The sequence below is a fragment of the Mustela nivalis genome (genome assembly GCF_964662115.1).
Source record: "Mustela nivalis genome assembly, chromosome: 14".
In the NCBI taxonomy this organism is placed as follows: Eukaryota; Metazoa; Chordata; class Mammalia; order Carnivora; family Mustelidae; genus Mustela; species Mustela nivalis.
The window spans coordinates 10,320,650-10,333,062 of NC_139033.1; the positions used below are offsets into that span (position 1 = coordinate 10,320,650).

Here is a 12,413-nt window from a genome sequence, read left to right on the forward strand (position 1 = left end):
TAATGGATCATCACCCATTCTGACATGAATGAATGAATCAATGAGGAGGGAAAGCTCTTCCTTAGAGAAGGCTCCCAACTAATAAATGAAAAGGGACTTATGGAAGTAAGAAACCATTACTGGGCAGATACCGCAGGAGTAAATTTTCCAGGCAATAGTGAGTACATGTAAAATTACTGGGCAAAAAGAATGATGGAAAGCAGGTTATTTATATAGTCTCAAACATCTTCCTATAAGATACTACGTAAAAAGGGGGAAATCGGGGCCCCTGGGTGGCTCAGTTGTTAAGCATCTGCCTTCAGCTCAGGTCATGATCCCTCAGGTCCTGGGATCAAGCCCCCTATCAGGCTCTCTGCTCCGAGGGGAGCCTGCTTCTCCCTCTCCCCCACCCCGCCTGCCACTCCCCTGTTTGTGCTCTCTCTATCAAATAAATCTTTTTAAAACATAAATAAATGAAATAAAGTAAAATAAAAAGAGGGAAATCATCACTGCACAGTGGAGAAACCTGACAGACAACACCTTCAACAAGTGATCAAAGAACACTGCCAGCCGTGAAACGCGTCAACAGGGGGACTCCTGACGGGAGGTATCAGGAGTTCATGTTCATGGCTTCTATGACAGGCCTGTCAAAAACGCATGACCTGAATCTAATCAAGAGAGCACATCAGACAAATCCAAATTGAAGGGCATTCCATCAAATAACTGGCCTGAACTGTTGAAAAATGGCAAGGTCGAGGAAGACGAAGACCGAGAAGCTGTCCTAGAGGGAAGGAAAGCTATGTGACAAGCAAATGCGCCAGGGGACCCTGGACCACAGAAAGACAGGAGGACGACAAACTGGAAAACTGGATATGGTCTGCAGACTAGAAAACCGTGCTGTATCAGTGCTAACTCCCTGGTTCTGATCACTTCACAATGGTTAGGTGGAAGAATGTCTTCACTTCCAGGACACACACGTCAGAGCATTAAGGGGCAGGGGCGCAGAAAGGTTGACAACTTACGAGCATTTCATTTTTAGAAGCACACGGTGTAGATGCGGAGAGAAAATGCAAATGTATGATAAAGCGTGCTGAAATGTTAACGGGGTGAAGGGAATTGCGTGCACTGTTTTTGCAAATTAAAAAAAATTTTTTAATATTGTAAATGGAAGTTCATAAAGAAATCTACTTTCGGGCGCCTGGGTGGCTCAGTGGGTTGAGCCGCTGCCTTCGGCTCAGATCGTGATCTCAGGGTCCTGGGATCGAGTCCCGCATCGGGCTCTCTCCTCGGCGGGGATCCTGTTTCCTCCTCTCTCTCTCTCTGCCTGCCTCTCTGCCTACTTGTGATCTCTCTCTGTCAAATAAATAAATAAAATCTTTAAAAAAAAAAAAAAAAGAAAGAAATCTACTTTCAAGTAAATGGCAGAGTGTGGGAAGAACCCTTTATAAAAACTTGAGAATTTTCTCAAACTCGCCTCACTTGCACCTTCCCTTGGACGCCCACCTGTTTCTGCTTCGCCTCCTCCCAGGGCTGGTGCTACTTCCTGCTTCCTTCCCCAGGCTCACCGCCCCTGATGCTGGTCGTTTTTCATCTACCCTCTTCCGCAAATTCCTTTAGTCCCGAAGGTCCTTAACTCTTCAGAATTGTGGGAATGATGGTATTGAAAAGAATAATCAATGATCCTAAGTGAGTTTCATCCCTTTGCTTAATTTAAAACTCAGGCTGCCTCACGGTTTCTTAAGGCTACCGCTTCAGCTTTCTACCAGATGACGGTACCTCTTTACCAAAACGCCAGCGATAAAGATATTCTTAAAGGAGCTCCTAAATCTGAATCACAGCTTGAGATTTAGGGTCAGAGAGACTGTATATGGTAATGAGAACACCTGAACTGCTATCAAGGAAGGGAGGGGTAGGCCCTTAAGTCACCAAAACAAGGATAAATGAAGTTTCTGAATGAAATAAAAGGAGTTTTCTTCAAATAAATAAATAAATAAAAGACAGTTTTTCCCCCAGCTTTTCTAAACAAGATTACATAATATGCCTCAAGATATTCCTGAATTTAGGGGCGCCGGGGTGGCTCAGTGGGTTAAAGCCTCTCTGCCTTCGGCTCAGGTCATGATCTCAGGGTCCTGGGACTCAGTGCTATGTCGGGCTGTCTGCTTAGCAGGGAGCCTGCTTCCCTTCCTCTCTCTCTCTCTGCCTGCCTCTCTGCCTACTTGCGATCTCTGTCTGTCAAATAAATAAATAAAAACTTAAAAAAAAAATGTTTAAAAAAAAAGATATTCCTGAATTTATACCAACTGTGTTTGTACTGTGTTTATAAATACTCTTTGTATTGATTAGGACCTAAGTCCTTCTCTTTAGGCAACTTTATGCTTTAACTATTCCTGGCCCAAATTCACTATAACTGGGAGACAAAGAGAAAATACCCTATAGTGGGGCACCTGGGTGGCTCAGTCATTAAGCATCTGCCTTTGGCTCAGGTCATGATCCCAGGGTCCTGGGATCGAGACCTGAATCAGGCTCCCTGCTCCGGAGGAGTCTGCTTCTCCCTCTGCCCCTTCCTCTGCTTGTCCTCTCTTTCTCTCAAATAAATGAAATCTTTAAAAAAGAGAGAGAGAGAGAGAAAATAGCCTATAGTGACCATCTAAATATTTCGCAAAACTTACAATGACACCAAGTCAGACTTTAAGGCACTGAAGGTCAAAACCAGTACTTTGTTGATTATTTGACCTTATATATCTATACCAAACTGTTGTTGCTGAAGATGTTTTTGTACAATGAAACAATCCAGTGTTTGGGGTTTAAGATTTTATTTATTTGAGAGAGAGTGTGTGGGGAAAGGAGCAGAGGGAGAGGGACAAGCAGACAAGCACTGAGTGTGGAGCCCGACACCAGGGCTCGATCTTACAAGCCTAAGAGCGTGACCTGAGCCGAAATCAAGAGTCGGATGCTTAGTCGACTGAGCCACCCAAGAGCCCCTCTAGTGTTTTGACGTGAACTGAGAATGTACTAAGCTAACTAACAGGTATCTTACTTTGGCTAGCCAAACTTTGATAATGTGGCTGCTGTTCTGCTAGGCTGGTTGTCTCACAACTTGCCGGCAGGTAGCATCCTGAGAAGCCGGGTCCTCTGGAAGGCAATACACAGGGCAAAGCAGGCAGGTATGGGTGCTGTTTAGACACTTCCCGTCTGCAGCCGAGCGGCGGGGCTGAGAGGGAAGTGGGGGAGACGCCCAGATCCCCAAAGGAGCAGTCTCCTCATTTCCCTCCTCTCAGCGTCTTCCTAATTAACTCAGCTTTGTGTCTGTTATGAATAGCTTCAAATGGAAACACTCCAACTCCACATTCTTCTTCATTATGCATGGCTTATTAAAATTGAAATTTCACTGTTTCCAACTCAACCAAGTTGATGGTTCAAACTGCTGTGTGCTCCGAAGAGAGAAGCATCCGTTTAAGATAGGAGATCCGGATAAAGACAGCCCGGATCTAAACCAGAACAGCCTGGAAACTTCGAGGCTTTCAGTTCCTAACTTGCCCTGTGAAGCTCCTGGGGTCTGTCTGAGAAAATCCCAACCTTTCCAAGGGGCAGTTCCCCAAACTGCCAGACCAGGACAATAGCAGCTAATCCCCTACGCTAAGCCGTCCTGAAATATCAGAGTAATAAAGAGAGGCCCTTCCTAGGTGGGAATGAGACCCCCTTTCCCAAACAGTGACAGATATCTCTCAGAGGCCCATCCTGCTCAAAAGAAGCTACCCAGAAAAGAAAAAGAAAACCTGCCCACCAGCCCCTCCGGCACCGGTACCTGTTCTTCTTCAATCCTGCGCTGTAGTGTTTCGATGTAATGCTGGACAGCCATATAGATGAACCTATACTGTGCTTCTGTCTGGACCATCCCTGACCTCTGAGACCGCACCATCTGAATGGTTTTGGGAACATCAATGTCACAGTCGACGCCTGCAAAGCAAGCATCATGAGGCATTATGAGAAACCGCAGGGCCGGGATGAAATGGTTTAAGGCACAACTTTCAGCAGACTCAGAGAGAGAGCAAATTTAGTCTTACATGTTCTAACTGAACGTGTTCCAAGGGCTACACTGTCCTTCTGACCGATACAAATGATTCCAGAAAATAACCCGAGAAAGTGCTGGAGGTCGGGACCCCCTCGCTTTCCAACCCCATAACGTCAGCCAGGATGAGGTGGGTGGGCAGAGACCACCGCCACACCGTCAACAAAAGACCACGGCAGTGGGACCCACAGCTCCTAAGCTGCGTTTCATGTCAAAAGCTCGAATCGAATCACTTTTGTTCTCCCGCAAAGATAATGAAAGTCAAAGCCTTCAGCCCAGATTTTGTGAAAATGTTTTAACACTCAAATCCTCTCCCCCAGGCTATTTTCACCAGCACGTTCCTTCCGTAAACAAAAAATGGGAGCTATCGCTTCTTGCCCTCCAGATGACCTACCTTTCTCTCTGATGATGTCAATAAGGATATCAATCACAATGAACGTTCCTGTCCGGCCGATTCCAGCACTGTGGGCAAAAGGACAGAGAGCAGTGACAATGGAGTCGTTCCTGGGGGTTTCAGACTCAAAACCAACTATTAATATTAACAGAAACAATGTCTGCTCTTGGGAGTATTCACAAAATTGTCAATTTGTATTTGAGAATAGATTAGCTAAGAGCACAGGGTTTTGGAGTTAGTCCAAACTGTACTTGGAGCCCAGCTTCTCCAGTACAATGTGCCTGAGCCAAGTCTCATACCTCTCTGACCCTCAGTTTCCTTGTCTGTGAAATGGGGATAATGGTACATACTTTACAAGGTGGCTGTGTGGATCACATGTCAGTCATTTATGAGAAACACTGAGCTCAGAGGCTGGAACAGAACAAGTGCTCAATAAACAGTAGCTTTTAAAAAAGTGACGTTCCAGTCCAGTGGCTCAGTTGTTTAAGCGTCTGCCTTTGGCTCAGGTTATGATCCCGAGGTCCTGGGATCGAATCCCACATCGGGATCCTTACTAAGTTGGGAACCTGCTTCTCCCACTGTCTGCTGCTCCCTCTGCTTGTGCTCTCTCTCTGTGACAAATAGATAAAATCTTTAAAAGAAAAAAGAAAAGGTGAAGTTTCACACACAGCTATTTGCCCAGTGTACGGATGAGGGTTGGGAAATTAAACTTTCCCCAGTACGACCATGAAGCCCAGCCTTGGGTGCCAGCAGGCTGTGAACCATGGTGAGGGGCCATGGGCGGGGCTTCCAAAGCCTAGGTGGGGAGTGGTCCAAATCTTTTGAAGCAAACAAGTGTCTTATGGGGGCGGGGAATGAATCTTACTTCTGTGGCAGAAGAGAATAGGATCACAATCAAGGTGATGAATTCTAAATCACCGTGTTTTTTTAAAAAGCAAAAAACATAAGCAGACATTACCAGACTACGTAAGGGCTCCCTGAGAATAAGGACTAAGTTCACCACCCCCTGCCCGGCCACCGCCAATACCTGGCAGTCCCGCAGGACCCATGAGAAAAATACTCTGGGGTCAATGTCCCTTAGTGCAGTTTATGCATGCCTCAAACAGAGATTAGATTTTTCTCACAGTTCAAGAGCTGAGGTGGGTGGGTAAAAGCAAGCCCTAGTGGCCCAGAGAGCGAGGCCTGGCTGCAGCCCAGAGAGGGGGCAGGGGCCAGTCACCTGCAGTGAACGACCACAGGCCCTGCGTCCATAATGCTTTCTTGCTTATGGTGGACCTCCTCCAAGAAGTCCAGCACGCCCCCAGGGTCACTGGGCACTCCGTGGTCCGGCCAGGTCCGAAAGTGGTATTGCCACACGGTTCTCTCTGTATTCCCCTGGAGTAGAGCCAAGAAAAACCAAAAAGAATTAAATAAATCAAGGGGTTGAGGAATCACCCAGTGCTGATCTTCCCCAGACCTGACGTGAGCCAACAGAACAGGCGGGCACCAAGTCTCCTCACGCTCCGTGTAAAGGTCAGATGAGTTTCCCATCACGTCTCCTTCTGGATCTGGCTGAGCAATCCTGAAGGCAACTCTTTGCCTCTGTCCTAAGAACCAAAATGTCCAGGACAGCAATTAGCTCCTCAGGAAACTACAACCAGAGTCACCTTTCTGAATCCTCAGGGGCAGGCAATGTCCCCGTTCCTCCTCGTGCACGGGTAGCCCAACTCAGGAGGCAACTGAAGCTTCCAGGACCTGGGGCTCTCCTTCCCAGCAGATGAGAAAACAGCTGTCTTCTCAAGACATGTATTCCTCTTTGCCTTTTTACTCCCAGCCCCCCTCCTCCCCTCTCCCAAAACACCCACTTTTATTATTTCATCGTAGTATTTAAACATTCTGTTTAATACAAAGTAGGTAAGAAGTCAAGCTTTGTGACCAGAAGGCTGGGTTTAGGTCCAAACCCCCGCACTCATAATCAACTGTGGTCTCCAGACCTCTCTGAGCCTCAATTTCTTCACGTGCAAAGAGGAATGATAATCTCCCTCACCATGCTACTGAGAGGGACTTAACAAGACCAAGTAAACACACAGCCACTCCTTGGCAGCACCGTCACCAGTGCCCTTCTGGGGACAGGGGTCATTAACAAAGGTCAAATCTAGAGAAGACCAAAAGCACCACGTTCTGGGTCTACCCAGATGAGGCCACTGTAGCAGCCCTGCTGACTGCTCCCTCTCTGTCCTCTGTATCTGAAGGAAATCCTAGCTACTGATGTTTTAAAAGTAGATTTAAAAAAGAAAGAAAAATGAAGCCAGTGTCCACCACCAGTGACCTTCAGGACATTCAAGTTAGTTGAACCACAATTAAGATCTTTTTGTGAATTACGTGCATTTAATTTACTGATGTCATGATAAAATATTTCTTGATGATATGAGTCAGCTCAAACTCGGGGGCTACACAGGAACGACAGGGAAGGAACCCAGAAGCCCAGTGTATCCCTGCTCCTCTTCCTTGGTAAATTTCTGTCCCAAAAGATCCTGGCCCAACTCCTCCCTGCTAGGAAATGTAACGAGATCATGGCACAGCGCTTTAGAAAAAAATATAATGTGTTCTATAAAAAGCAGGTAACATGCGACCAGGAATTCTGGAGAAATCACCTGTCCTCTGATGGCGCCTGAACCCATGGGTATAAAACACAAACCCAAATGCCAACATTTCCTGTACCTGCTGCTCAAAAATCTCTGTTAGCAAGAAGATGGATGGTTTAATCACTAAAACTGAAGAAACCTCCACCTGCTACTAGAAATACCTGATAACAAGAAGATGGGCGGCGGAGCCTAAAACTGAACGAACCTATGTGGTATCTCTGGCCAGTGCCCTCTAAATCTCTTCCACTTCTGCTTGACAGCTATGTTTTCCCAGCTTCTCTGTCTGTCTCTGCAGCAGGGTAAACCTCCCCCGCCCCCCCATCAGCAGAACCGCAGCCCCGCTACCATCTGAAGTCCCAGCATCCCATCCCGGACCACAACTGCCCAGGCTTCCAGCTCGCTTTGGTCCCCCGACCACCTCGTGGAGCTCCGCAGACCACTGAGCCCTCTTCCGCTCTCCACCCGCTTTTCCTGCCCCCACTGTCCCCTTGTCGGGCTTGGGTTCTGCATACTACTTTTTTTCAAGGAGGCTCCATGCTGGGCGTGGAGCCCCAACACAGGGCTTGAGCTGAGATCAAGAGTGGGATGCTCAACCAACTGAGCCCCCCAGGTGCCCCCCACCCCCATGTACTGTTGTGACAATCCCCCTTTCACCCTCTCTCCACCTCTCTCCATCCAGCACACCCCTGGGCAAAGCCCCAGGCCTGGACAAAACCAACAGCACACCTTCTCTGTTCTATACCCATGGAGAAAAATCACACCAGGGGATTGGTGTCACTGACCATGAACATGTCACATTCATGTTCACCAGCTCAACTGGGCATTCAGCACTGCCTGAAAACTCAATGGATTCCTCACCGTCTCTACACATTATTATTGAATACTTTTCCCACTTCCCAAAGATAATTCATCTCTGATTCCCTTCGAATGCCAGTTGATGGCCTTGTCTCATGGAGAACGGGAAGAAACTGCATGTAGGCTCCTCCATCTGCGTCTGCGGTCACCTCCTCCTCCTGCCCCCTGCTGCCATCCATCCGCGATGCTCTGGAACCCATCTCCCCCCATCACCATCCTCCATTCCTGCCTCCCTGGCCTCTTTGCTTCGCTGTCGCCAAGGCATCTCACACTCTACCTGTCCCTCCTCCTGTTCACCCTTCGGCCCCTCCACCAACCCAGCGCTCAAGCTAGAGAACCGACGGTCACCCTTAACACCGCCCTCGCCCCCCACCCACACTGTAACCAAACCTCTTCACATCGCCTCCTCCCTCTCCTCCAGGCAGTCCTTCTCTGTCCACGGCCCCGCACCACCTTTCCCCGGGACCACGGAAGCCCTGGCTTCCCACACAGCCTCTGCCTGCTCTTCTGCCTTCACCGCAGCGCCACTGTCCCCTCACCCTGCATTTGATTCTTCCCCACGCCCTGCAGGTGCCACCTCAATGCATTTGGCACATCCGTCCATCCGTCCATCACTCCTCTTCCATTTATTCTGGCATTTTGCATAATATTCATTTCCAAAGGCAGGAATAAGGAGACAAGTGTCGGAGTCCCTGGGCTCTAACCTGGAGAGGAGGCCACCAGACCCAGAACACCCAAGAGCCTCCTAGCAGTCCTGCTGGCCACTCGGTTCACCCGGCCCGCCCCCACCCCCGACCCGGGACTGTCAGACATACTCCTGGCATGCAGCTCTGCACCTGCGTTCGCTTGGCAGCAGCCTCGCCCAGCACCCAGCCTCCTAATACATGGAGTTCACATTCTGAACATGACAGTTGAGACTTTTCCCGACTTGGTCCCCCCCTCTCTTCGGCTTATTCTCTTGATTCTCCACTTACCTTCATTCCCCATAAATCCCATTTCCCTTCAGTCTGCACATCAGGCCCGGGGTTCACAGTGACACCTCCACCTGGAGGCCCTCTCCCCATCATCTTCTCCAGTGGAAACCTGACCCAGACAAGCCCAGTGTCTTCTGAGATGATCTCCCTGACATCCCAGCCAGAAGGAAACCCAGCCTTTGCTACGTTTCATGGCACTTCGGACCTGTTGCAGCCCGTCTGCTCGGGAGCACGGCTATCTGTGTGTGTGGATCCTCGCTGCTATGTGATTCCAATTCCTCAAAGACTTCACTCATCTCCAGGTCCCCAAACAACCTCAAAAAAATAAGCCCCCTCTCACCCCAAAATTAAAATGAATCCAAATCTAACCCTGCTTTATAAAGTTAGTCACCCCAGTGACAAACTTAAACTATGTGCAGCTAAGATCAGACGCCACAGAATGTGGTCACGAAACTGGCCTCAGGCGCTTTGCCACTGCTGTTCCCGCTGCTGGAAACACTCTTCTCTGGGCTCTCTGGATGCCTGGCTCCCCCACCTTGGCCTCAAGTGATACAACCTCAGAGAGGCCCTCCCTGGCTCCTCCATCTCAGGTACCCAGTCGCTTCTAACATAACTTCCTGAAGCCTTCATAGCCTCAGACCAACTAGAAAGCTTAACCGGTTGCTGAGTTTTTAACCTTCCATCTCCCTAGGTTCTGTGAGGGCAGGGATCGCCCCCATCCTGTTTGCAATGTATCAGTATGCACCTGGGCCCCTGGTATCTAGAAGGCACCCGATAAATCAGTAAGTAAACGAGGCCGTGAACGCACGCAAATATGAGTAACCACATGACCTCGGATTACTGCACGCCAAAACCAGTTACTAAAGTCTCTAAAATACGACAATATACTTACTTGTCCAACCTTTGAAAGTTTAAGTTCTCTTAATGTATAGTCATGAGCAGCACTTTCTTTGACGTTCCTAACACGCATGACCCCATATTCTTTCAGAGCATACTCGTCGGGCCAGTATTTGACACATTTACTCTGAAAGGGATCAGAGAAAAGACAGTTAATCTCTGTGAATTTTGAAATTAAAGCCTAAACCAGAGGAAAATAAATACTCAGAAAAAAAAAAAAATTCGAGTCTTGCTTAATGTTCAATATTCAGAACTATCTAGCATCTGGTGGATTTTCAAAGGAGAGGAAAATAAATTTAAATAAGAAAAGCAGGTGCGTGGAAAACCAGGGAGAAGCCGAAAGACAGAGCAGCCTTTGCAGGGCTGTCTGATCTAAGATGCATGTCAAAGGACGGTCAAGGATTGTTCATTTATCTCCAAACAACCAAAGATGCAGAATGAGGGACTACCCAATCTGAGGGTTCTGCCTAGCAATCACTGAAGTCTGAATTCCAGAGCTCTGCCAGTCCCTCTGCAGGGAAGGCAAGCAAGCACTCTGGAGGTGGACGGGTTGCCCAAAGAGCCAGACTTGTCTGGTTCATTTCCGCACCCGTGTAGGAGGACTCTGTGCCTTATCTAACCCACGTGTGAACAGCTCCAACACAGCAAGGCAGCCGATGGGGTTTTGAACCAGCTGCTTCTTCTATATCCAGATCCGTTTGCTACCTACTATACACGTCCCCTTCACTTCCCTGGGTGCCTGGGAACACCGAGCCTGCAACAGCTGCTGGCGTCAGAGCAGACAGATTGAAAAATATGGCACCAACTACATCATTCTTGGTGCCAAAGAGGAAGATATTTAGCTCAATGAGAAATGAGCCTGTATATATCTGGTGACGTGTCCTGGGCAGAGAATGTTTTTGTGTTTTGTATTTTCTGGGAGTGGACTTCCCACAACCACCAAGATACCAATATCGGCAAGAGAAATTTACTTTTTCTATTAGGAAGACAGAGAAATTCAGTGCTAAAACTATAATTAAGAGAGCAGCTACAGGCATCCCCTCAGTCAATGATTAACTGAAAGAAAAAAAAAAAACACACAGCAGAAGGAAAGTTGAACAGAAGAATTAATAGTGCAACTTTTTTGCCTGGCAATGACTTATATGGTCTACTATTTATTAATATTCTGAATTCAGCTTTCTCCATGCACTATTTGGTAGATCCAAATACCTCTTCGACAGATTTGATACAACTTTTACTATCCCCAAATAAACACTTTAGATATTAACTGTACTCAATGCTATTGCTGGCCAATCAATTCTGTGACTGTTCATTGTTCAAGAGACTCAACAGAGAACAAAAAATTAAATCACAACCCTGAAAACATTTCAGTAGACTTTGAACATCAGCAGACTACCCGGCCCTCCTCCTAGTTTTCCAAACTCTGACATAGACTTTGGCAAAAATTCTAAAATGTGACAGCTAACACATTTTAAACCAAAGCCCAGGACTCAAAGGGAATCTAGAGTCTGAGACCAAGAGAGCACGCTATCAGAACTTCTGGGGGCGCCGGGGTGGCTCAGTGGTTTAAAGCCTCTGCCTTCGACTCAGGTCATGATCTCAGGGTCCTGGGATGGAGCCCCACATCAGGCTCTCTGCTCAGCAGGGAACCTGCTTCCCCTCTCTCTCTGCCTTCCTCTCTGCCTACTTGTGATCTCTGTCCAATAAATAAATAGAATCTTTAAAAAAAAAAAGAAGAAGAACTTCTGGACTGTGGAGAGAATGCATCCATCATGCTCTCCACCCTGGGACTGAACAGCATAATCAGGAAGCAGGCACAGACTTGCGGGGTGGAAGCAAGCAGAGGGGCAGGCTGATTTGGCCCAATGTCTGCCTGTTCTAGGAGCTTCCGGCAGGTCTTCTCAAGGGGAACAAAACGAATCCCCCTGAAGTGACACAAGAACCTTCTCTTGTGATACAAGCCACCTATGAACCAGACAACAGGCAGAAGAGATGGCTCAGTTTTCCTTTCTATACTCGGGCAGGTGCCTGAGTTAAACATCTGATGTTACTGCGGGTAGCTGCTGGAGGAAGCCTCTGTTTCACAATGATCAGATCTGGCCTTAAAGGTTTTCAGAAGCATGATGACGACTAGTTAGCACAACAATGAAAATCCTACAAAATCAAGCTGCCCTTCAAAATGATAGGAAAATTACATCAGGAGCGCTAAAATCCAGAATCACTCCTCTGTCTCAGGTTTAACTTAAAGGTACGGCTGCTATATTCCAGGCAAATTTTATGTGAACCAATTAAAGTGCAGCTACAAAATAACTTCGACTAAAACACAAAAACACAGAACTTTTCCACATTAAAAACCCACATGGATGGGCTCACTCTGGGATAACACGGAGAAATGTCATTCAGTGAGATCTGTCTGCTTCTCTGTAGGTGTGGGCTGTTACAATTTTTAAAACCTGAAGTATCATGAAGAGTGTGGGGAGAGGAGTACTTGACATAGCAGCTGGGTTGGGGGCGGGGGGGGGGCATGCTGGGACAACCACTCTGGGAGCAGTTGGGCGGAGTGTCTTTGAACTTACAACATGCCTACCCTGGGACCTAGCATTCCTTTTTATGAAATCTAA

At 47.6% G+C, this 12,413-nt stretch overlaps 1 protein-coding gene across 1 annotated transcript in view; it reads right to left on the reverse strand.

Annotated features, from left to right (window-relative positions):
* Positions 1-12,413, reverse strand: part of PTPN11 (protein tyrosine phosphatase non-receptor type 11) — an 85,751-nt gene that overhangs the window by 13,858 nt on the left and 59,480 nt on the right. The window contains exons 10-13 of the mRNA XM_082698431.1: positions 9,788-9,919; positions 5,662-5,816; positions 4,443-4,510; positions 3,785-3,936 (exon numbers count right to left, since the gene is read on the reverse strand). Of these exons, the coding sequence (XP_082554557.1) occupies positions 3,785-3,936; positions 4,443-4,510; positions 5,662-5,816; positions 9,788-9,919 (507 nt within the window). The remainder of the gene's footprint in view (positions 1-3,784; positions 3,937-4,442; positions 4,511-5,661; positions 5,817-9,787; positions 9,920-12,413) is intronic.